Raw genomic sequence first — 26,176 nt, 5'->3', positions numbered from 1 at the left:
AATGTTGAATGAAAGTGGACCAGCTAAATAAACCATGAACATTTACGCAATGGAATGTTAGGCAGCTGTTAAAAAATAAGGTGCACTGAATTCGTTAGGAAAGGATTTAGGATATGTTATCGGATGAAAAAAATATAAAAAACTGAAAGGAGTGGAGGAAATAAGACCATATACTTGATTTGGCTAGAATTTGCATTTAAAAAAACACTGAAAGGACATTTGAAGAGTGTAATAAAAGTAGTTATATCTATAGAGCGTGAATGGAGAAGGAATGAAGTGAATAAGGATAGGAGTGGGAGAGAGGAATCCTGCCTTTGGGATACATTGTTTATTCTAACACAGATTTAAAAATCTGAATACATAACAAAATTTACCATTTTAACTACTTTTACCTGTATGCTTCAGTAGCATTAAGTACATTCACATTATGCAACCATCACCATTTATCTTAAGAACTTCATCTTTCCAAACTGAAACCCTGTACCCACTCTTTAGATTTTGAATTGTGTTAACCTGTGACCTATAAAAAAGATTAAATGGCCAGGTGAGGTGGCTCATTCCTGTAATCTCAGCACTTTAGGAGACCGAGGTGGGCAGATCACCTGAGGTCAGAAGTTTGAGACCAGCCTGGCCAACATGGCAAAACCCTGTCTCTAAAAATACAAAAAATTTAGCCGGGTGTGGTGGCATGCACTGGTAATCTCAGCTACTCAGGAGGCTGAGGCAGGAGAAACACATGAATCCTGGGGGCAGAGGTTGCAGTAAGCCAAGATTGTGCCACTGCACTCCAGCCTGGGCAACCAAATGAGACTGTAAAAAAAAAGGAAAAAGAAAAAAGATTCAATGGATGAATTAAACTATATTAGAGACAACAGATTTTAAAGGTAGTTATGAGGAATTTACTCAAGGAAGCGCAGCAAACAGAAGGGAGGGTAAGAGACTACAAAAATAAAGTAAAAAGGTCCAATACAGGCTTTAATAGAAGTTGCAGAAGGAGAGAACAGAATGGAGAGAACTATAAAATGGCTGATGTTTGTAGGGCGCGGTGGGTCATGCCTGTAATCCCAGCACTTTGGAAGGCCAAGGTGGGCGGATCACGAGGTCAGGAGTTCGAGACTATCTTGGCCAATATGGTGAAACCCCATCTCTACTAAAAATACAAAAATTAGTTGGGCATGGTGGCGCCTTCCTGTAGTCCCAGCCACTTGGGAGGCTGAGGCAGAAGAATCACTTGACCCTAGGAGGCAAAGGCTGCAGTGAGCTGAGATCGCGCCACTGCACTCTATCCAGCCTGGGCGACAGAATGAGACTCTGTCTCAAAAAAATAAAAATAAAATAAAATGGCTGATATTTTTCCAGACTTCAAGAAAGGTAAGAAACCCCAAATTCAGGAAGCAAAAAATGAATTACTAACAGGATAAGTAAGTGAAATCTCCACTGAGACACGTGATGGTGAAGAGCAAAACAGAACACCATAGAAAATTTGTTTTCTTTCTTTCTTTTTTTTTGAGATGGAGTCTCGCTCTGTCGCCCAGGCTGGAGTGCAGTGGCGTGATTTTGGCTCACTGCAAGCTCCGCCTCCCGGGTTCACGCCATTCTCCTGCCTCAGCCTCCCGAGTAGCTGGGACTACAGGTGCCTGCCACAACGCCTGGCTAATTTTTTGTATTTTTAGTAGAGACGGTTTCACCGTGTTAGCCAGGATGGTCTCGATCTCCTGACCTCATGATCCACCCGCCCTGGCCTCCCAAAGTGCTGGGATTACAGGCGTGAGCCACCGCACCCGACCAGAATTTGTTTTCTTTAGAGATGGCGTCTTGCTCTCTTGCCCAGGCTGGAGTGCAGTGGTATGACCATGGCTCACTGTAGCCTCGAATTTTGGAAGCTCAAGGAATCCTCCCACCTCAGCCTTCCAAGTAGCTGGGACTACAGGCATGTGCCACCACGCCCAGCTAATTTTAAAATTTTTATAGAAACATGGGATCTCACTGTGTTGCCCAGGCTGGTCTTGAACTCCTGGCTCTGGCCTCAAACCATCCTCCTGTTGTGGCCTCCTAAAACCCTGGGATTAGAGGCATAATCCACCACTCCTGGCCAGAAAAAGATCTTAATGGCAACCAGAGAGAAGGAAACTACTTAAACTGTCACATTTTTTTAAAAATGGCAAAAACCTCAATTACTTTTGCACCAACCTAATATAAAAGTTGAGGAGATGTCAATGTGGAATTTTCTGACTGAAGGCAAAAGAAAACCATTTTTAAATACATAGTTTATAAGAAAATGACTACTGGCAGAACTGTCTAAAGGTGTTTGTTCTATCAGAAGGAGAAAAGTGAATGAAAGGAAAAGAGAGTCAGAGAACTGGAAACAGTGATAAGCATTTGGGTAACTAAGCACTGATGACTGTGAAACTAATAATGCTAATCTGGGGGCTAAAATACTGGATAAAGATAAAACACATGCAAAAATCAAGTGCATTTTATATACTAGCAATGAGCACATGGAAGTCAAAATTTTAAATGCAATACCATTTTGTCATCCTAAAAAACAGTACTTTGGGCTAGGCGCAGTGGCTTATGCCTGTAATCTCAGCACTTTGGGAGGCCGAGGCTGGGGCATCACCTGAGGTCAGGAGTTTGAGACCTGCCTGGCCGACATGGTGAAACCCCGTGTCTACTGAAAATACAAAAATTAGCCAGGCATAGTGGTGGGCACCTGTAATCCCAGCTACTTGGGAGGCTGAGACAGGAGAATCACTTGAACCCGGGAGGCAGAGATTGCAGTGAGCCAAGATCACGCCACTGCACTCCAGCCTGGGCAACAAGAGTGAGACTGTCTCAAAAAACAAGCAAAAATAGTACTTTGGGATAAATCTAAAAAATCTTTTTATAGGATTTGGAAGCAGAAAACTACAAAATGATGATGAAAGACATCAAAAAAGATCTGCATAAATGGATACATACACCATGTTCACAGATTAGAAGGTTCAATATAATAAAGATGTTTATTCTGTCCACACTGATAAACTAATTTAATGCAATTCCTATCAGAACCCCAGCAAAACTGTAGTTATACACAAGATGATTCTAAAACATAGAAAGGCAAAGGACTACAAAACTTTAATGTTAAAAAAGAAGGCCCAGGCGTGGTGGCTCACACCTGTAATCCCATCACTTTGGGAGGCCAAGGTGAGAGGTTGCTTGAGTCCAGGAGTTCAGACCAGCTGGGGCAAGATAGTGAGATCCCATCTCTTATATTAAAAAATAATAGTAATTAGAAAAAGAACATGGAGGGGGGTGGTCTCTGTACCAGATTTCAAGATTTACTAAATTGAGACAGTAATCAAAAAGGTATTGGCAGAAAGACACATAGATGAACAGAACAAAATAACACAGAAATAGTCTCCTCACACAAGTGCAGCCAACTGATTTGAAAAAGTTACAAAACAGTTCAATGTGGCAGGGCGAGGTGGTTCACGCCTGTAATCCCAGCGCTTTGGGAGGCTGAGGCGGGTGGATCATGAGGTCAGGAGTCTGACACCAGCCTGGGCAACATAGTAAAACCCCATCTCTACTAAAACTACAAAATATTAGCCGGGCATGGTGGCGGGCGCCTGTAATCCCAGCTACTCAGGAGGCTGAGGCAAGAGAATCGCTTGAACCTGGGAAGCGGAGTTTGCAGTGAGCTGAAACCGCACCACTACACTCCAGCCTGGGTGACAGTGAGACTCTGTCTCAAAACAAAAAACAAAAAAACAGTTCAATAGAGGAAGGATAGTCTTTTCAGAAATTGTGCTGGAGCAATTGGCTATCCGTAGGCAAAAGAAAAAAAAAAACACGAAAAAGTCTCCATCTAAGTCTTACGTAGAAACTAGCCTAAAATGGATCATAGATTTAAATGTCAAAAGTAAAGCTGTAAAACTTAGATAAGAAAACAGAAATCTTGGGGACCCAGGGCTTGAAATGTTTCCAAATATGACAGCAAAAATGTACTCCTTGCAAGAAAAAAAAATGAATTGGACTTCACTGAAATTAAAAACTTTTGCTGTTTTCAAAGACCCTGTTAAGAGCATGAGAAGACAGCTGAGACGAGGAGGAAATATTTGTAAACTACATATCCTGACAAATGACTAGCATTTAGAATATGTAAAGAGCTCTCAAAATTCAACAGTTACAAAAAAAAATCCAGTTAGAAAATAGGCAAAAGACATGAAGAGATACTTTGCTGAGGAAGCTATAAGAATGGCAAGCACATGAAAAGATGACCAACATCACTAAGCCATTAAGGAAATGAAACGTAAAACCACAGGCTGGGCATCATGGCCCATGCCTGTAATCCCACCACTCAGAACTTTGGGAGGCTGAGAGGGGGGCGGATTGTTTGAATCTAGGAGTTTGAGCCCAGCCAGGGCAACATGGTGAAACCCTCCCTCTACAAAAAAAACTACAAAAATTACCCAGCCGTGATGTCGCATGCCTGTGTTCCCAGCTACTGTGAAGGCTGAGCTGGGAGAATCACTTGAGCCCGGGAGGCAGAGGTTACTTACAGTGAGTTATGACTGCTGCCACTGCACTCCAGCCTGGATGACAAAGTGAGATCCTGTCTCAAAAAAAAAAGTAAAATCACAATAAAATATCACTATATATGTATTAAAGAATATCTAAAATAAAAAGCAGTGACAATGCCAAATGCTGATGAGGATGCAGAGAAATGGAATCTTTCATACCTTGCTGGTGGGAATGTAAAATGGTATGGCCACTTTGAAAAAGTTTGGCAATTTATTTAAAATCTGACATATGCTGATATAACTTCACAATTGCATTCTTGGGCATTTATTCCAGAGAAACAAAAACATATCTACACAAAAACCTGTACAGGATTATTTGTAACAATTTTATTCATCACAGCCAAAAACTAGAAACAAGCAAAAAGTCCTATGGCTGAAGAGTGGTTAAACAAACCGGTGCATCAATACTATGGAATAGTACTTAGGAATAAACAAGAACGATGTACGTAATGACTTAGATGAATCTCAAGGGCATTATTCTGTTTTTTTCTTTCTTTTATTTAAGAGACGGGGTCTCACTCTGTCATCCAGGCCAGAGCGAGCACAGTGGCATGATCGTGGCCCACTGCAGCCTCAAACTCCTGGGCTCAAGTGATCCTCCCACCTCAGCCTCCAGAGAGGCTGGGACTACAGGCACCCGCCACATGCCTGGCTAATATTTAAATTATTTTTTATAGAGGTGGAGTCTGGCTTTGTTGCCCAGTCTGATCTCAAGCCCCTGGCTTCAGGCAATACTCCCACGTTGGCCTTCCAAAGTGTTGGGATTACAGGCGTGAGCCACCACATCCCACCTGAAGGGCCTTATTCTGAGTGAAAAAAGCCAATCTCCAAATGTCATGCACTGTATATAACTTTTTCAAAATAACTAAATTATAGAGATGGAAAATGGATTAGTAGTTGCCAGGGGCTAGAGATGGTGTGGGAGAGGGTGGTAGATGTGACTACAAGGGAATAGCATGACAGTGATCTTTGTGGTGACATTATAGTTCTATATTTGATTGCAGTGGCAGTTATATGAATCTACACATGATAAAATGATAGGGGACTATACATATTTTTAAACGATGTCAATGTCATGATTGTGATATTGTACTATATGTATGATGTAACCATTGGCGGAAACTGGATGGAAGGGGACACAGGACCTCTATGTTTATCTTGACAATTCCCTGTGAATCTATAAATATTTCAAAATAAAAAGTTTTTTAAAATGTACAATGGGAGGGCTGATAGAAGTTGAAATATTCTGTGGTTCTTCCATTTTTTGTGAGTAGATAAGAAATATTTATTCCTTTTAAAGCTAAGTGTTCACAGTGTAAGGCTAACTAAAAAAACGAGAATAAATAGATGTAAATTCCAAAGTAGTGGGGATGGGGATGTTTTTATTTATTTATTTATTTATTTATTTTGAGATAGAGTCTAGCTGTTATCACCCAGACTGGAGTGCAGTGGTGCGGTCTTGGCTCACTGCAACCTCCGCCTCCCAGGTTCAAGCGATTCTCCTGCCTCAGCCTCCTGAGTAGCTGGGATTACAGGCGCCTGCCACCACGCCCAACTAATTTTTGTATTTTTAGTAGAGACAGGGTTTCACTGTGTTGGCCAGGCTGGTCTCGAACTCCTGACCTCGTGATCTGCCTGCCTCGGCCTCCAAAAGGGCTGTGATTATAAGCGTGAGCCACTGCGCCCGGCTGAGGGGATGAAATTTTTAAGGCTCCATTAAAAAAAAAAAGATGAGAAAGGAGAAATAAAGCATATAAAACATAGAATAAGACATTTCATACTATGATACATACAAATCCAAAAATAACAGTTATTTCCACTGTGATGGACTAAATTTGTCAGTAAATGACAGAAGCTAGGCCGAACAAAAGAATGATCTAAAGCTACACACACACACACACGCGCACACACATTTTGGTTTTTGAGACAGGGTCTCACTCTGTTACCCAGCCTAGAGTGTAGTGATGTGATCACAGCTCACTGCAGCCTTGAACCGGGCTGAGGCAATCCTCCTGCCTCCGCCTCCCAAGTAACCAGGACTACAGGTGTGCACCACCATGCCCAGCTAATTTTTAAAATTTATTGTTATTGTTTTGTAGAAAGCGTTTTAGTACGTCACCCAGGCTGGTCTCTAACTCTTGGCCTCAAGCCGCCATCCCACCTCAGCCACCCAAGTGCTGAGAATACAGGTGTGAGCCACCACACCTGGCCAAAAGCTGTATTTTCATTACCAGCAGTATCAAACACATAGGGCACAGAAAGTTTGAAAGGGGTGGGAAATTATAACAAGCAAATACTACCCAAAGTAAGCTGGCTTGGCTATATTTGTATGAGGTGAAATAGACTTTAAGGCAACAAACATACATCCACACAAAAACTTGTACACAAAGGTTCATAGAAGCATTATTCATAGGAGCCACAATGCAGAAATCACCCAGATGTTCATAACCAACAAGTGGATAAATAAGATGTGGCATAGCCATAAAATAGTATTCAGTAATAAAAAAGAATGCTGGCCAAGTGCAGTGACTCACACCTGTAATCCCAGCTCTTGGGAGGCAGAGGCAGGTGGATCACCTGAGGTCAGAGTTCGAGACCAGCCTGGCCAACATGGTGAAACCCTGTCTCTACTAATAATACAAAAATTAGCCAGGTGTGGTGGTGCACGCCTGTAATCCCAGCTACTCGGAGACTGAGGCAGGAGAATTGCTTGAACCTGGGAGGTGGAGGTTGCAGTGAGCTGAGATCACACCATTGTACTCCAGCCTAGGCGAGAAGAGTGAAACTCAGTCTCCAAAAAAAATAGAATTAAATTTAAAAGGCTACCACATGGATGAACCTAATTTTATCTAAATAAAGCCATTAAAAAAAAACTTTAATGCCTGGTAGGAAGGCTTTGTGTCATTTTTACTAATGCTTAATTATCCCTCCCAGTCATGGTGATGCTCTTGAAGATAACAGTTCACATTCCTGTGGGTTCCAGATATCGGAGGAACCAAAGTCAACCTTGTTTTTAAAGAATCGTGGTTGTCTCTCAGGTGGCTTTTTGAAGGACTAATACAAAGACTGCCTTTATTTGCTCTAACTCAGAACTCTCTCAGGGTGAAGAAATAGCTCAGAACTCTCTGAGGGTGGAGAAGTGACCAACACAGAGGGTGTTGGTAAAAAATATTTAAAGTCAAATGAACCACTCGGTACCACTTAGGGCAAATGATATAAGTTGGAGCAAACAATAGACACACCAAAAAGCCTGGGAGGAAAGGCTGAGGAGTGAGATGCTTTGGGGAAATAAAGGTTTTCAAGTGCTTTCACGTATTTCTGGAAATCTAGACTATGTGTATGAACAGGGCAGGGTGCAGGTTCAGAAAAGTGGCTGAGTGGCTGGTAGTGGTGGCTCACACCTGTAATCCCAGTATTTTAGGAGGCCGAGGTGGGCGGATCACTTGAGGTCAGGAGTTCAAGACCAGCCTGGCCAACATGGCAAAACCCCATCTCTACTAAAAAATACAAAAGTTAGCCAAGCATGGTGGCCCCAGCCTGTAATCCCAACTACTTGGGAGGCTGAGGCAGGAGAATTGCTTGAACCCAGGAGGCAGAGGTTGCAGTGAGCCAAGATTCCGCCACTGCAGATTCCAGTCTGGGCAACAGAGAGACTCCCTCTCAAAAAAAAAAAAAAAAAGAAAAAAAAGACCTGAGAAATTCCTAAGCTCTCACCTCTGGCTGACCTTGAAGTCTTGGGCCAGCAGGTCATGAAGGTTAAGGCAGAGTTGGAAAGTGACCAATTGAATATTACAAGTGTGCCCAACACAAAGAGCTCTACTGCAAAGTCTGGGAGATTTTTTTTCTTGCTCCAGGTGTTTAAAAAAATGAATTATCTGTCAAAACATTAGGTGGACACTGAGCTAACAAAACAGATACTTTAGTGACTACACATGACAGAGTTTAGAAATGTCATTAAACATATAAACTAAAAAACTCACATAACTCTAACAATAAGCGGCAACAATTCTGATTTTAAAAGTTACATTATAATGTTCAAAATGTTCAATTTTCAGCAAAAATTATGAGGCATACAAAGAAACAAAGCCTGGCCCATTCACAGGGGGAAAAAAAAGAAATGAACAGAAACACTGTCCTTGAGGAAGCTCAGATATTGGACTTACTGAGCAAAGACCTTATTCAGCTGTCTTAAATATACCTCAAAAAGCTAAAGGAAACCATGGAGAAAAAAATTAAAGCAGGAGGACAATATCTCAACAACTAGAGAACATCAATCAATCAATAAAAATTATAAAAAGGAACCAAATACATATCTAGAACTGAAGATAACAATAATTAAAATAAAAAATTCACTAGAGTTGTGCAGCAGGTTTGAGCAGGCAGAAGAATTAGCAGACTTAAAGATAGTACAATTGAAATTATCCAGTCTGAGGAATAGAAAGGAAAAAGAAAATAAAAATGAACATAGCCTAAGAAACCTGTGGGTTTCTTAGAGTAGCAACATACACATAATGGAATTCCAGAAGGAGAGAAAAAAGAGGAACAAAAGGAATATTTGAAGAAATAATGGCCAAACCCCAAATTTAGCTGGGTGCAGTAGCTCGTGTCTGTAATGCTAGCAATGAAAGGCTGAGGCAGGAGGATCACTTGAGGCCAAGAGTTTGAGACCAGCCTGGGCAGTATATTGAGACCCCATCTGATATAGTTTGGATATTTTCCTCTCCAAATCTCATGTTGAAATGTGATCCCCAATGCTGGTTGTAGGGTCTCATGGGAGGTGTTTGAGTCATGGGGGCAGATCCCTCATGAATAATGGCTTCGTTCCCTCCTCACAGTAATGAGTGAATTCTGGCTTTATTAGTTCATGCAAGAGCTAGTTGTTTAAAGAGCCTGGCACTTCCTCCCTGCCCTGCTTGTTCCCTCTCTCACCATGTGACATGCCAACTCTCCTTCTCCCTTCTGCCATGAATAAAAGCTTCCTGAGGCCATGATGCTTGCACCGTGCTTTTTGTTTGTTTGTTTTGCATTTTTTTCTTGAGACAAGCTCTTGCTCTATTGCCCAGGCTGGAGTGCAGTGACATGATCTCAGCTCACTGCAACCTCTGCCTCCCAGACTCAAGCCATCTTCCCATCTCAGCCTCCCAAGTAGCTGGGACTACAGGTGCTCACCACAATGCCTGGCTAATTTTGTGTTTTCTGTAGAGACGGGGTTTCCCCATGTTGTTTGGGCTGGTCTTGAACTCCTGAGCTCAAGCTATCTGCCTGCCTCAGCCTCCCAAAGTGCTGGGATTACAGGTGTGAGCCACCATGCCTACCCACCATACTGCTTGTATAGTCTGCAGAACCATGAGCCAAATAACCTTTTTTTTTTTTTTGAGATGTAGTCTTGCTCCGTTGCCAGACTGGAGTGCAGTAGTGTGATCTCAGCTCACTGCAACCTCCGACTCCCTGGTTCAAGTGATTCTCCTGCCTCAGCTTTCTGAGTAGCTGGGCTTACAAGCACGTGCCACCACACCCCACTAATTTTCATATTTTTGGTAGAGATGGGGTTTCACCATGTTGGCCAGGATGGTCTCGATTTCCTGACCTCGTGATCCACCTGCCTTGGCCTCCCAAAGTGCTAGGGTTATAGGCGTGAGCCACCATACCCGGCCTGTTTTTTTTTTTTTTTTAATAAATAATTACCCACCCTCAGGCTGGTACAGTGGCTCACGCCTGTAATCCCAGCACTTGGAAGCCCGAGGCAAGTGGATCACTTGAGGTCAGGAGTTGGAGACCAGCCTGGCCAACATGATGAAACCCTGTCTCTACTAAAAATACAAAATTAAGGCCGGGCGAGGTGGCTCTCGCCTGTAATCCCAGCACTTTGGGAGGCGGAGGCAGGTGAATCACCTGAGGTCAGAAGTTTGAGACCAGCCTGGCCAATATGGTGAAACCTTGTTTCTACTAAAAATACAAAAATTAGCCGGGCGTGGTTGTGGGCACCTGTAATCCCAGCTACTCGGGAGGCTGAAGCAGGAGAATCGCTTGAACCCGGGAGGCAGAGGTTGCAGTGAGCCGAGACTGTGCCATTGCACTCCAGCCTGGGCAACAAGAGAGAAACTCCGTCTCAAAAAAAAGCAAAAAACAAAAAACAAAAATTAGCCAGGCATGGTGGCACACACCTTTAATCCCGGCTAATCCCAACCACTCAAGAGGCTGAGGCAGGAGAATCGCTTAAGCCTGGGAAGCAGAGGTTGCAGTGAGCTGAGACTGTGTCACCGCACTCCAGTCTGGGTGACAGAGCAAGACTTCATCTCAAAAAAAAAGAAAAAGAAAAACAATAATTACCCACTCTCAGGTATTCCTTTACAGCAATGCAAAATGGATTAATACACTGTCTCTGAAAAAGATTTGTAAAAACTTCACTGGGTGTGTGGTGCATGTCTGTAGTCCCAGCTACTCAGGAGGCTGAGATGGGAGGATCACTTGATCACTTGAACCCAGTAGTTTGAGGCTGCAGTGAGTCATGATTATGCCACTTCACTCTGGCCTGGGCAACAGCGTGAGACCCAGACTTTTTTTTTTTTTGAGATGGAGTCTCACTTTGTCACCCAGGCTGGAGTGCAATGCCACGATCTTAGCTCACTGCAACCTCCACCTCCCGGGTTCAAGTGATTCTCCCACCTCAGCCTCCCGAGTAGCTGGAATTACAGGCACCCGCCATCATGCCCAGCTAATTTTGGTATTTTTGTGGAGATGGGATTTCACCATGTTGGCCAGGCTGGTCTTCAACTCCTGACCTTAGGTGATCCTCCTACCTCAGCCTCCCAAAGTGCTGGGATTACAGGCATGAGCCACTATGCACAGCCGAGACCCAGACTTTTGAAAAAAAATCCCTGACTTTGATGAAAGACATAAATCTACACATCAAAGAAGCTCAATGAACTCCAAGTAGAATAAACTTGAATATATTCACACCAATCCAATTATAATCTAACTGTAGTAAGACAAAAAGATTATTGATAGCAGCAAGAGCAAAAGAACTCATCACATCCAAGTGTTTCAATGAGATTAACAGCCAATTTTGCAGCAGAAACCACAGAAGCTAGGAAGTAGTGGGATGATACTATTTAAAATGCTGAAAGAAAAAATACCTGTCAATGAACAATTCTGTATCCAACAAAACTATCCTTTACTTGAGCCCGAAGTCTGAGACCAGCCTGGGCAACATGACAAAAATACAAAAATTAGCATGGTGGCATGCACCCGTAGTCGCAGCTACTCCAAGGAAAGAGGGTGGCTCAAGACTTGGATTTTGAGGCCATAGTGCACAATCACACCTGTGAGTAACCACTGCACTCCAGCCTGGGCAACGCAGCAAGACTTCTTTTTCGATGACTTTGACTGGATACCACAGGTGGTTTGAGACCTGGATTTTGAGGCTATAGTGCACAACCACACCTGGGAATAACCACTGGACTCCAGCCTGGGCAACGAGCAAGACTCCTTTCTTGATGACCTTGGCTGGATACCCGTGGGTGCCCTTAGACAAGTGACCAAAACTGAGAGGGCTCCAATGGATGTGGAGTAGGAGGCAGCAGGCCCCAGGGCAGCCAGAAGTGGGGAGAAGCCTCTGCTGCAGCCAGTTGGTGGGGGTTCATGGCCCCCACAGCATGTGGCAGACCCACCCATATGCTCCCTCCTGTGAACACAGAGCCTTAAGAATCTAGTTTAAATAGGCCGGGCACAGTGGCTCGTGTCTGTAATTCTAGCACTTTGAGAGGCCAGGGCAGGTGGATCACTAGGGGTCAGAAGTTTGAGACCAACCTGGCCAACATGGCGAAAACCCATCTCTACTAAAAGTACAAAAATTAGCCGAGCATGGTGGTGGGCGCCTGTAATCCCAGCTACTCGGGAGGCTATGGCAGGAGAATCGCTTGAACCCGGAAGGCAGAGGTTGCAGCTCACTGAGACTGCGCCATTACACTCCAGCCTGGGCGACAAGAGCAAAACTCCATCTCAAAAAAAAAAAAAAAAGGAAATAAAAAAGAATCTAGTTTAAATAATCCCAATTTAGCTTCAGCAGTATACAAATGCTGTGCTTCTATTCAATTTCATCCTTCCATCTTCATGTAGTTGTTACAAAGGAAATCTTTACGCAATGTGTGCCCATTAACATAGATTTATAACTTATGCTTCTATGCACTTGTGTTTTAAATGGCAAATTCAGCTCATAATAGGATTAAAGTATGCAACTGAAAGAGATTGGTAAAATAAAAATTTTAAAAAGAGATACAACTATATGTCTTGAAGAGACTCATTTTAGATCCAAGACAAATATATTGAATGTAAAAGGATGGAAAAAGGTGTTCCATGAAAACAGTAACTAAAAGAGAGCTGAGCTGAGGTGGATATACTAGTATAAAAATAGAGTGCAAGTAGGCTGGGCACTGTGGCTCACGCCTGTAATCCCAGCACTTTGGGAGGCCGAGGCGGGCGGATCACAAGGTCAGGAGATTGAGACCATCCCGGCTAACACGGTGAAACCCCGTCTCTACTAAAAATACAAAAAAAAATTAGCCAGGTGTGGTGGCGGGCGCTTGTAGTCCCAGCTACTGGGGCGGCTGGGGCAGGAGAACGGCGTGAACCCGGGAGGCGGAGCTTGCAGTGAGCCGAGATTGCGCCACTGCACTCCAGCCTGGGCGACAGAGCAAGACTCTGTCTCAAATAAAAAAAAAAAAAGCGCAAGTCAAAATTTGCTAAAAAAGAACATTATATATGGATAAAAGGGTTAAATCATCAAGAAGATATAACAATCATAAACATGTCCATACTTTACAAAAGAGCCCCCACATATATGAAGCAAGAACTGACATAGTTTAAGGGTGAAATAGGTGGTTCTATAATAATAATTAGAAACTTTAAAATACACCTCTTTGGCCAGGCGTGGTGGCTCATGCCTGTAATCCCAGCACTTTGGGAGGCCGAAGCAGGTAGATCACCTGAGGTTGGGAGTTCGAGACCAGCCTGACCAACATGGAGAAACCCTGTCTCTACCAAAAATACAAAACTAGCCGGGTGTGTTGGCCTGTAATCCCAGCTGCTTGGGAAGCTGAGGCAGGAGAATCGCTTGAACCCGGGAGGCGGAGGTTGCAGTGAGCCAAGATCACGCCATTGCACTCCAGCCTGGGCAACAAGAGCAAAACTCCATCTCAAAAAAAAAAACAAACAAAAAAAACAACCCCACGACTTTTATTAATGGATAGAACAGTTAGAGGATCAGTAGGAAATACAGAACTTAAACAACATTATAAACCAACTAGACATAATACATACAGTACACTCCACCCATAAGAATGCATATTTTTCCAAAGTGCACATGGAACATTCTCCAGAATTGGTCATTTGTTAGACAAATTAAATGTCTCAATTTTTTTATTTTCAATTTTTTGGCAGAGTCTTGCTCTGTCACCCAGGCTGGAGTGCAGTGGCGGGTTCTCGACTCAGTGCAACCTCCACCCCCTGGGTTAGATGATTCTCATGTCTTAGCCTCCCAACTAGCTGGGACTACAGGCGCGCCACCATGCATGGCTAATTTTTGTATTAGTAGAGACAGGGTTTTGCTATGTTGGTTGGCCAGGCTGGTCTCGAACTCCTGACCCCAAGTGATCTGCTCGCCTCAGCCTCCCAAACTGCTGGGATTACAGGCATGAGCCACTGCACCTGGCCTCAATAAATTTTTGTTTTTATTATTTATTTATTTATTTATTTATTTATTTATTCTTGAGACAGAGTCTCACTCTTGTTGCCCAGGCTGGAGGGCAGTGGCGCGATCTTGGCTCACTGCAACCTCCGCCTCCCGGGTTCAAGCGATTCTACTGCCTCAGCCTCCTGAGTAGCTGGGATTACAGGTGCCCACCACCACGACTGGCTAACTTTTAGTATTTTTAGTAGAGACAGAGTTTCACCATGTTGGCCAGGCTGGTCTTGAACTCCTGACCTCAAGTGATCCACCCGCCTTGGCCTCCCAAAGTGCTGGGATTACAGGCATGAGCCACAGCGCCCAGCCTTGTTTTTATTTCTTTATTTATTTTGAGACAGGGGTCTCGCTCTGTCGTCCAGGCTGGAGTGTAGTGCCACAGTCATAGCTCACTGCAACCTCTGTCTCCCAGACTCAAGTGATCCTCCCACCTCAGCCTCCCCAGTAGCTGGGAGTACAGGTACATGCCACCATGCTTGGCTATTTTTTTTTTTTTTTAATTTTTAGTAGAGGTGAGATCTCACTATGTTGCCTCCCTATGGTGTTTGATCTTGAACTCCTGAGCTCAAGCAATCCTCCCACCTCAGCCTTCCGAAATGCTGGGATTACAGGTGTGAGCCACCATGCCCGGCCAAAGAATTTTTAAAAATCATAATCATACAAAGTATTTCTTTAACTATAATGTGATGAAGCTAGATATAAATAACAGAAGGAAAAAAGTAATTTCACAATTATGTTGAAATAATACATTCACACAACTTCAAAAAGAAATCAGAAAATAGAACAATATTTTGAGACAAATGAAAACAAAGCTACGATATACCAAAATTTATGAAATGCAGTGAAAACAGTGCTCAGAGGGAAATTTATAGCTCAAAAAGAATAATCTCCACCAGGTGCAGTGGCTCATGACTGTAATCTCAGCACTTTGGGAGGCTGAGGCGGGTGGATCACCTGAGGTCGGGAGTTCGAGACCAGTCTGACCAACATGGAGAAACCCTGTCTCTACTAAAAATACAAAATTAGCTAGGCGTGGTGGCACGTGCCTGTAATCCCAGCTACTTGGGAGGCTGAGGCAGGAGAATTGCTTGAACCCAGGAGGTGGAGGTTGTGGTGAGCAGAGATCACGCCATTGCACTCCAGCCTGGGCAACAAGAGCGAAACTCCGTCTCAAAAAAAAAAAAAGAAGAAAAATCTGACATTAATTACCTAACTTTATGGCTTAAGGAATTGGAAAAAGAGAAGAAAAGTAAACTCCAAAATGTCAGAAGGAAATAATAAAGATTAATTAGAGACAAAAGAAAAGATTAGGGCAGGGAACTGTGGCTCATCCCTGTAATCCCAGCACTTTGGGAGGCCAAGGTGGGAGGATCTCTTGAGCCCAAGACATTGAGGCTGTAGTGAGGTATGATTGTGCCACTGCACTCCACCTGAGTGACAGAGCAAAACCCTGTCTCAATAAAATAAAAATTAATAAAAGATAATATAATATAAATAAATAACAAAATAAAATACCAAGAATAATTTTAGCCAATGAGGTGAATTTAGTCAAGAGTTGCACACTGAAAATTATGTTATATTGCTTAAAGAAACTAAAATAGATCTAAATAAATGGAAAGATATCCCATCGTAATGAATTGATAGACTTAATGTTGTTAAAATGGCAATGGTCAATCTTCATGACCTTGGATTTGCAACTCTTTCTGAGATTTGACACCAAAAGCACAAGTAACAAAAGCAATATATGAATTGGACTTTGGTAAAATATAAAGTTTATGCATGAAAGGTCAATATCAAGAGACTGAAAAGAGTCTGGGTGAGGAGGCCCACATCTGGAATCCCAGCACTTTGGAAGGCCGAGGCGGGAGGATTGCTTGAGTGCAGGAGTTTGAGACCAGCTGGGGCAACATAGTAAGACCCTCTCTCTACAAATAATCCAGAATTAGCTGGGCATGGTGGTGTGTGCCTGTAGTCCCAGCTACTCAGGAGGCAGAGGCAAGAGAATTGCTTGAACCCAAAAAGTGGAGGCTGCAATGAGCCGTGATCACACCACATGACTCAGCTTGGGCGACTGTGAGACCCTGTCTCAAAAAAAAAAAAAAAAAGACTGAAAAGATAACCCACAAAATGGGAAGGGAAACAGTCATTGCAAAGCATATTTATCTCAAGGCTCTAGAGTCCAGAATTATATAACAACATTTACAACTTAACAACATAAACACAACTCAGTTAAAAATTGGGCAAAAGACTAGAGTAGACATTTCTCTAAAGAAACCATAGAAGGCCAGGGGAGGTGGCTCATACTTGTAATCCCAGCACTTTGAGAGGCCGAGGTGGGTGGATCACCTGAGGTCAGGAGTTCCAGACCAGCCTGGCCAACATGGTGAAACCCCATCTCTGCTAAAAGTGCAAAAATTAGCCGGGGGTGTTGGTGCTCCCCAGGAATCCCAGCTACTCAGGAGGCTGAGGTGGGAGAATTGCTTGAACCCGGGAGCTGGAGGCTACAGTGAGCTGAGATTGTGCCACTGTAATCCAGCCTGGACAACAGAGTGAGACCCCATCTCAAAAAAAAAAAAAAAAGAAACCACAGAAATGGCCAACAAGCACATGAAAATATGCTTAACATATTAGGAAAATGCAAATCAAAACCACAATGAGATACCATTTCATACCTCATCAGATAATTAGAATTCTAAAAATGAACTAAACAGGCTAGGCACAGTGTCTCACTCCTGTAATCTCAGCACTTTGGGAGGCCGAGGCGGGCGGATCACTAGGTCAAGAGATCAAGACCATCCTGGCCAACATGGTGAAACCCTGTCTCTACTAAAAATACAAAAAATTAGCCGGGCGTGGTGGCGTGCGCCTGTACTCCCAGCTACTCGGGAAGCTAAGGCAGGAGAATCGCTTGAACACGGGGGGAGGAGGTTGCTGTGAGCCGAGATCGCGCCACTGCACTCCAGCCTGGCAACACAGCGAGGATCCGTCTCAAAAAAAAAAGGAACGCTTAAAACGAGTAACTCCGTAACCTAATTTAGAGGACGCGGGTTCCATTTTTCCCCGTAGCAGTCTCCTATGGAGAAAGTGCTTGGCTTCCCACAGACTTTAAAACCTGCCAACGTTCCATGCTCGGAATCTGCCCCCGTTTCGAGCTACTTGGGCCTCTGCGGGTTCTAAAACTCCGGGATGTCCCGAGGCAACAGGGGGCCGAAAACCCGCCCTGTGCGGGGGCGGGGCCGGAGGTGAACGCGCAGCAAAACTGGGCGCCTTCCGCGACCCTCTAGCCGGAAGCCACGCCTGCCCACCAGCCCGACGCCCGCCTGGCGGGAACCTGGGCTCGCCCCTTCCCAGCGATCTGCAGTCAATTGGTAGCGCCTGCACGTCGCGCGCGCTGTTCGATTGTCGCTGCCTGGGGAGGAGGAGTCGGAGCCGGAGCCGCCACCGCCGCAGCCGCCGCCGCCGCCGCCGCCGCGGGCTTCGTTCGTGAGGAAGGGGGCCTAGGCCCGGGCCTGCGGTGGTGGGGCTTGCCGCGCGCCGGGGGTCGCTCCTGCTGTGTCCTCCGCCCCAGCTTCGCCCACTTCCCCTTGCCAGCGGGCTGGGCGCGGAGAAGACCTGCCGGAGCCATGGAGGACGAAGTGGTCCGCTTTGCCAAGAAGATGGACAAGATGGTGCAGAAGAAGAACGCGGTGAGCGCGGCGAGCGGCGCGGGCCGGGAGGGAGGCCGGGCCGCGGTCCGGCCCGAGGGGGCCCCCCCTCTCTCCTTCTCTCTCCCCTCCCCTTGCAGCCTCCCGTCTGGGAGCCGGGCCCGCAGCGCCCGCCTCCGCGGGGAGGGTGTCCGGGCCCGGGGCGTCGGGTCCCGCGGCCACCCGCGTTAGGACTCGCTCGCTCTTGTATTTCCAGTCCCTGCTCGCTGGTGCCGCGTAATAAACCTAATCGATTTAGGGATTAGGGCACGCTCTCCGTTGACTTTAAACTTTCGTGGTAGTAAAACCTTCGCAATTTAGCTTAGGAATTGAAGCGTAGAAAGTCCTCAGAACTTGAAAGAATGGAGTCTTCCGTGATCCGTGGCCAACATCTAGAAAGAGCATCAAATAGAAGCTTGTGATCGGTATTAGACATCGGGCTGGTAAAATGTAAAACTCCTGTGTCTTAGTTTTGAAGAGGGCTGAACGTCCGCCTGGTTATCTCAACTGCGCTACATGTTTGCTTAGCGATTAAAAAGGTAAAGTGCGCCAGTTTCTTGGCGGGTTGCTAAACGTTTTATAAAAAGCGGGTGTTGTCCTGTCGTAATGTACGGAAGAGTTAGGACTAAAGCACGCACACTCACCAGAATGCTGGTAGAGGGATTTGGACAAATTATATTGTTGGGTATTTTCTAAGTGGTTTACAGTTAATACTGGTGGCATTTTCTTGTTATTGATGAATATTTATGTGAGCATGTCCTTTTGTGGTTTGTAAGAAATCGTCATACGATCAGTTTCTACAGTTTGCCCATTTGTGTGGCACTTTCAGTCCCTTGCTTCAGACTCATCTGTTCTCAACTAAACTTATTTTTTTGAGACGGAGTTTCACTCTTGTTGCACAAGCTGGAGTGCAGTGGCTTGATCTCGGCTCACTGCAACCTCCGCCTCTCGGGTTCAAGTGATTCTCCTGCCTCAGCCTCCCGAGTAGCTGGGATTACAGACGTGCGCCACCACGCCTGGCTAATTTTTTGTATTTTTAGTAGAAACGGGGTTTCACCATGTTAACCAGGCTGGTCTCGAACTCCTGACCTCAGGTGATCCGCCCACCTCGGCCTGCCAAAGTGCTGGGATTACAGGCGTGAGCCACCGCGCCTGGCTTCTCAGGTAAACTTATATAATTGTCTTCACCTAAATTTGTTTAACCACGTTGGGCACATTTTCATCGTCAGTGTACCTGAAATAATTTTTCTTCCATCTATGAAGTAAATTCCGTGTCAAACTAATGTGAAGAGAAAAGGGATGCTCTGATTTGTTCAGCACTTTGGAGTTAAAAAGCATCTGCTCAAAATTCTTTTGTGACTCACACAGAGCTGTGAGTACATAAAGGGTATCCATTTTACAGATTAAGACACTGAGAGAGATTAAGTACTACTACTTAAATTAAGTACTGTGTAGTTTGGAATAAGCCAGGACCCAGGTTTTCTTCTGGACAGCAGGCTTTCCACATGACAGCTAGATAGGAATTAGTGTTAACACTAAATACGTAAGACTTCAAACATCCTCTGTTCCCCTTTTTCCTTTAACAGGTGCATTGCCTCGTATTTCATTTCATACCCTGTTAATCTGTATTTGCAGATTTTGGCCTTTTAAAGTATTTCCTGTTTATTTTCTGTTCTAGATATTACCAGTGCCATTTTTCCTCCCCATTGATATGGCCCTTCATTTCCCACTTCAAATTCTGGTTATTTGTCAGGTTATCTGGTTATTGGAACATTTTCGTTATTTTGTTTAAACTGGAAAATTTTTCTCTGGTCTGGAGATCCCCAGACTTGCACAGTAGAAGCTCCCAGAGAAAAAAAGCCATTTGTTGGGTAATGTTCTTTCCAACTTAGGCTGTAATATGTATCCTTTAATCGTCTAATGCATTAGATGTTTGCTTGATTTTGTTTCTTTCCTTGTAATAGATTTTTCTAAGTAATTTTTTAGTGGGCAGGTGTGGAGAAGATAAGTTCATATTTATCTGCAGTTCTCAAATCGTCAACAAATTTTCAGATCTTTTGTAATGAGTCTGGAAGAGAATGAGAATAAACTCCACAAATAATCCTCAAATCCAAGTTTTCTTCTCAAATCTAAGTTTTCAGGTAGTTCAAAACTTTTCTTGTATGAAAACTTGCCTCCCAAAAAGAAAAAGTAAAACTGACTGGCTCTTGTACTTTTGTTTTCCCCAGCATTTTCCCTGCCTGTCCTCTGGAAATTCAAACAGGCTGATGAAATACAGAGAAAGAGAAATGGTCAGAATAACACTCCTCTTTTCCCCAACTGCACCATCAGCCTACAGATGGCGTTTTAAGTTTTCAGTAATTCAACAAAATGTGTTTTAGGGGTTGTAGAATTATGGTATATGTGTTTCTCTTTTTTTTCTGTAGTTTTCAGATTTTTCTCTCAACTTTTTTAATGCTTTATATTATGAAAAAGTTAACTTTTTTTTTTTTGAGACAGTGTCACTCTGTTACCCAGGCTGGAGTGCAGTGGTGCAATCTCGGCTCACTGCAACCTCCGCCTCCCCAGTTCAAGCAATTCTCTTGCCTCAGCCTCCGTAGAAGCTGGGACTACAGGTGTGCACCACCATGCCTGGCTAATTTTTGTATTTTTAGTAGAGATGGGATTTCAGCGTATTGGCCAGGCTGGTCTTGAACTCCTGATCTCAGGTGATCTGCCCGTCCTGGCCTCCCAGAGTGCTGGGATTACAGATGTGAGCTGCTGCGCCCAGCCTGAAAAAGTTAACTTTGAAGAGTAATAGTTGTCATCAGAATTGACAAATTTAAGCGTAAATTTAGATATCATTTAAAAAAATATTTTAACATGCTGCTGCTTTACCTGAATAATTTTGTTTTACTAAAACCATAGGTGTCACACTTAACTAAAAACAGCTTACCATTTATTGAGCTATTACTCTGAGCCAGGTATTCTGCTAAATACTTACCCATCTTATCCCATTTATTCCTCAGGCAACTTTGCAAGATGAGTGTTATCCTCATTCTGAAAATGAGGATGCTAAGTATTTAGAATAGTCTTAAGCCGAATAGCTAGTAAGTGGCCAAGTGAAGATGTGAATCTAAATCTGTTTTGCTCCAAAGCTAGTACTCCTCTCTTAAGCTACAGTGTCTCTCTAGAAGACCCTTGCATCTGTTCTTGAACCATGCATGGATACAATTAAGTTAATACAAAATCAGGAAGTAAGAGTATGAACTTGCTGTTTTGGGGCAGCTGTGTTTCCCTAGTTACCTAGATCAATATCCTGACCCTAGTTCTACCCAAGATGTTGTCCCACATGTGTACTTGATCTCAAGTGCACATGACCAAGCCACAGTGAACCACAGAAAGTAGTTCAAAATTTTTAGGTATTAGCTGTTTTCTGCTTAAGCTTTTTTCTTGTCACTTTGATTTGATGTCAGTAACCAAGTCTGACTCCTAATGTGGGTTCAAATCCTGGCTTTTCTGAACTTTAGCTGTGTGATTTTAGGCAAGTTCTTTGTCGTCACTAAAATGTTTTTCATCACGGTAAACTGGGGATAATTTAGTAAGGATTAAGTGAATATAAAATGCTTCTAGTGTGGGATTGTGGGCCTAAAGGATGTAATAAGGCCTAAAAAACAATCTGAGGTTGCCTTTCTTTGTAAAGGATTCATTTAGATTATAGAAGGAGGAGTGAGGCAAGGACATAAAGTTTTGAAGTTCATGGGGAGATTTTGTGGGTAGTGCTGAGGTTTATTTATTTCATTGAAGGCTCAAGGTTGAGTGGAATTAAATTGCAGGGAGAGAAATTGAAATTAGATGTTAGAATTTCGTAGGAGCTGGGATACCTGAAATATTGATTTACATTTCCAAGTACCTGAGTTAAAACAACAACTGCAACAAAACTTTGGTATCTATATCAGAGTTAGATTAATTAGCATAATTCAAAATTTAGAATGACTATACAATTTTTAATAACAGCTTTATCGAGAAATAGAATTAAATTCATTCTTAAAGTGTAGTTGGCTCTTGAACAACGCAGGGGTTGTGGTGCTCACACTATCCCCCCCTCCCTACACGCATGCGGTCAAGTAGTATAACTTTTGTAGTAGTATAACTCATGCAGTCATGTCACTCAGGCTGGAGTGTGGTGGCATGACCTTGGCTCATTGCAACCTCCGCCTCCTGGGTTTAAGCAGCTCTCCCACCTCAGCTTCCCGAGTAGCTGGGACTACAAAGTGCGTGCCACCACACCCAACTAATTTTGTATTTTTAGTAGAGATGAGATTTTGCCATTTTTCTCAGGCTGGTCTCGACATCCTGACCTCAAGTAATCCACCTGCCTCGGCCTCCCAAATTGCTGGGATTACAGGCGTGAGCCACTGAGCCCAGCCTTTTATGGGTATTTTTTATAGAGATGGGGTTTCACCATATTGCCCAGGCTGATCTAGAACTCCTGGACTCAAGTGATCTGCCTGCCTTGGCCTCCCAAAATGTTGGGATTATAGGCACTTAGCCTGGGCGACAGAGCGAGACAACGTCTCAAAAAAGAAAAGAAAAAAGAAAATCATAAAGGAGAGAAAATATGTTTACTGTTCATGAAGTGGAAATGGGTCGTCATAAAGGTCTTCATCCTCCTTGTCTTCACATTGAATAAGCTGAGGAGAAAGGAAGAGTTGGTTTTGTCATCTACAGTTGCAGAGGTGAAAGGAAATTCTCAGGTGAATCTGTGCAGTTTAAACCCATATTATTTGAGGGTCAACTGTTAATTCAGTGGCTTTTAGTGTATTTACAGGTTTGTGCAACTATTACTACTGTATAATTTTAGAACATTTTCATCACTCCAAAAAGAAACCCTGTACCTATTAAGCAGTCAGTCCTTATTCAGCCTTCATTTGCCCCCACCAATTTCTCACATGCCTCTGACAGCCACTAATATACTTTCTGTCTGTGTGTTTGCCAAATCTGGAAATTTTCAGTGAAATTATACAGTATGTGGTCTTGTGTAACTGGCCTCTTTTGCTTAGTATAGTCTTTTTTTTTTTTTTTTTTTTTTTGAGACAGAGTCTCATCTCGCTCTGTCGCTCAGGCTGGAGTGCAGTGGCGTGATCTCGGCTCACTGCAACCTCCGCCTCCCAGGTTCAAGCAGTTCTCCTGTCTCAGCCTCCCGAGTAGCTGGGACTACAGGCGCAAGTCACCATGCCCAGGTAATTTTTGTATTTTTAGTAGAGCCGGGGTTTCACCATATTGGTCAGGCTGGTCTCAAACTCCTGACCTCAGGTGATCCACCCACCTGGGCCTCCCAAAGTGCTGGGATTACAGGCGTGAGCCACCACGCCCAGCCTTAGTATAGTCTTTGAAAGGTCAGTTTATGTTATACTATGCACCACTATTTTATTACTTTTTATTGCTGAAAAGTACTCCACTGTACTGGTAGATACACAGTACTGCAATTTTTTTTTTTTTTTTTTTTTTTTTTGAGATAGAGTCTCACTCTGTCGCCCAGGCTGGAGTGCAGTGGTGCTATCTCGGCTCACTGCAACCTCCGCCTCCCTGCAACCTCCGCCTCCCGGGTTCAGGCAGTTCTCCTGCCTCGGCCTTCCGAGTAGCTGGGACTATAGGCGTGCACCACCATGCCCGGCTAATTTTTGTATTTTTAGTAGAGATGGGGTTTCACCATATTGGCCAGGCCGGTCTCGAACTCCTGACCTCATGATCCGCCTGTCTTGGCCTCCCAAAGTGCTGGGATTTCCACGCGTGAGCCACCCCGCCCAGCCTGATTTTTGTATTTTTAGTAGAGACAGGGTTTCGCCATGTCAGCCAGGCTGGTCTAGAACTCCTGATCTCTGGTGATCTACCCGCTTCAGCCTCCCAAAGTGCTGGGATTACAGATGTGAGCCACTGCACCCAGCCACGATTTGCGTATTCATTCATCATTTGGTGGACATTTGGGCTGTTTCAGCTTTTTGGCTGTTGTGAATAATACTGCTAAAAACATTCCTGTACAAGTGTCTTGCTCTGTCACCCAGGCTGGAGTGCAGTGGCGTGATCTTGGCTCACTGTAAGCTCTACCTCCTGGGTTCCTGCCATTCTCCTGCCTTAGCCTCCCGAGTAGCTGGGGCTACAGGCACCCAGCACCACGCCCGGCTAATTTTTTGTATTTTTAGTAGAGACTGGGTTTCACTGTATTAGCCAGGATGGTCTCGATCTCCTAACTTCGTGATCTGCCCGCCTCGGCCTCCTAAAGTGCTGGGATTACAGGCGTGAGCCACCGCGCCCGGCGACATATGTTTTCATTTCTGTTGGGTGTATACCTCGGAGAGTAATTACTGGGTCATATAGTAACTATGTTTAACCTTTTGAGGAACTGCCAGACCTTTCCAATGTGGCTGCACCATTTTACATTCCAACTAGCAGTGTGTGAGGATTCCAGTTTCACCTCATTTTCACCAATATCATTTGTCTTGATTATAGCCTTCCTAGTGGGTGTAAAGTGGTATTTCATTGTGGGTTTGATTTGCATGTCCCTTGTGATTAACAATGTTGAGCATCTTTTCATTGCATTGTGGCCATTTGCATATCTTCTCTGGAGAAATAAATGTCTGTTCAGATCTTTTGCCCATTTTTTAGAAAAGAGTCAGGGTCTGGCTATGTTGCCCAGGCTGGAGTACAAATTGGCTTAGCCCATTTTTAAATTGGGTTGTCTTTTTATTATTGAGTTGTAAGAGTTCTTTATATTCTGAATACTAGACCCTTGTTAGATATGCTGATACTGTCTTCCATTCTGTGGGTTGTCTGTCTGCTCTTGGTCGTGGCCTTTGAAGTATAAAATATTCTAATTTTGATGGAGATGAATTTATATATATTTTTCTTTTGTTGCTTGTGCTTTTGATGTAGTTTAACTGCAAATTTGAGATGACATAGTAATATCATAAGTCCTAGCTTTATAGTGATGTTATGGAGCTACAACTCAAATATCTGTAATTCATTGTTTAAGAAAATAGATAATGGGCCAGGCACGGTGGGTCACGCCTGTAATCCCAGCACTTTGGGAGGCTGAGGCGGGCAGATCACGAGGTCAGGAGTTCAAGACCAGCCTGGCTAACATAGTGAAACCCCATCTCTACTAAAAATACAAAAATTAGCTGGGCGTGGTGGCGGGCGCCTGTAGTCCCAGCTGCTTGGGAGGCTGAGGCAGGATAATCACTTGAACCCAGGAGGTGAGGTTGCAGTGAACTGAGATCACGCCACTGCACTCCAGCCTGGGCAACACAGTGAGACTGTCTCAAAAAAAAAAAAACAAAACAAAACAGATAATATCTTAATTCTTTAACCTTGAAATCTTATAATAATGCCTATGAAGAAGACATTATTATAGAAATAACTGTTTTGCTTGATTGAGCTTAAATATGCTCACTGAAAATGCTGGCTTATGGCCCTTGGAGATTATTGTTATGGTAGAAATAAGTAATTATTTGTATATTTTTGTACTCCTCATCAACCATGCTATGTGTCAGACCCTCTATTTTGATACTTTATCTGTGTAACGTTGCCTCATTTGGCTGTTTTAACTACTCCTCAAGGTTGGTGTATTATGCTCACCTACGTATAAAGAAGCTGAAGCTTGAAAAGGACAAATAACATTACCCAGATCTTGTAGTTAGCAAATGTCAGAGCATGGATTTGAATCTAAGTCTGTCATATATGTACACCATATTCTTAACTATAAATCCCTATTACTCCCTCCTTTTTACATCTCCTTGAGGAGAGGGATGTTTGTATCCTACATGGTCTTGAGTATAGTGAGCACGTAGTACAAGTATCATGGTTTATAAAATCACTTTTTTTCTGTTACCAGATAGGAGCACCAACAATGTAATAAAATAGTGTGATAGCTGTAGTTTATCTTTCAGCCAGTAGTGTGAACTAAATTTGGCTCTGGAAATTAAAGAGTCTTTCTTTCTCTTGCATCATCTATAGGAGAAGCTACAATCTCATAGACTTGGACATGTATTCTTTTCTTTTTTTTTTTTTTTAATAGAGGTAGGATCTCATTCTGTTATCCAGGCTGGTCTTGAACTCCTGGGCTCAAGTGATCCTCCTGCCTTAGGCCTCCCAGAGTGCTGGGATTACAGGCTGAGCCATTGTGCCTGGCCTAGACTTGACATTTA

General features: G+C 43.6%; 1 protein-coding gene across 1 annotated transcript in view; it reads left to right on the top strand.

Moving 5' to 3' along the window:
* The first annotated feature begins 15,803 nt into the window (after positions 1-15,803).
* The window catches only part of TCEA1 (transcription elongation factor A1), a 58,025-nt gene continuing 47,652 nt past the window's right edge, over positions 15,804-26,176 (top strand). The window contains exon 1 of the mRNA XM_054497700.2: positions 15,804-17,993. Coding sequence (XP_054353675.1) covers positions 17,931-17,993 — 63 coding nt within the window. The 5' untranslated portion in view covers positions 15,804-17,930. The remainder of the gene's footprint in view (positions 17,994-26,176) is intronic.

This window comes from Pongo pygmaeus, chromosome 7, assembly GCF_028885625.2.
Source record: "Pongo pygmaeus isolate AG05252 chromosome 7, NHGRI_mPonPyg2-v2.0_pri, whole genome shotgun sequence".
NCBI lineage: Eukaryota > Metazoa > Chordata > Mammalia > Primates > Hominidae > Pongo > Pongo pygmaeus.
Note: the sequence above shows the minus strand (reverse complement) of the source record. Positions and strands in the feature narration are given on the sequence as shown.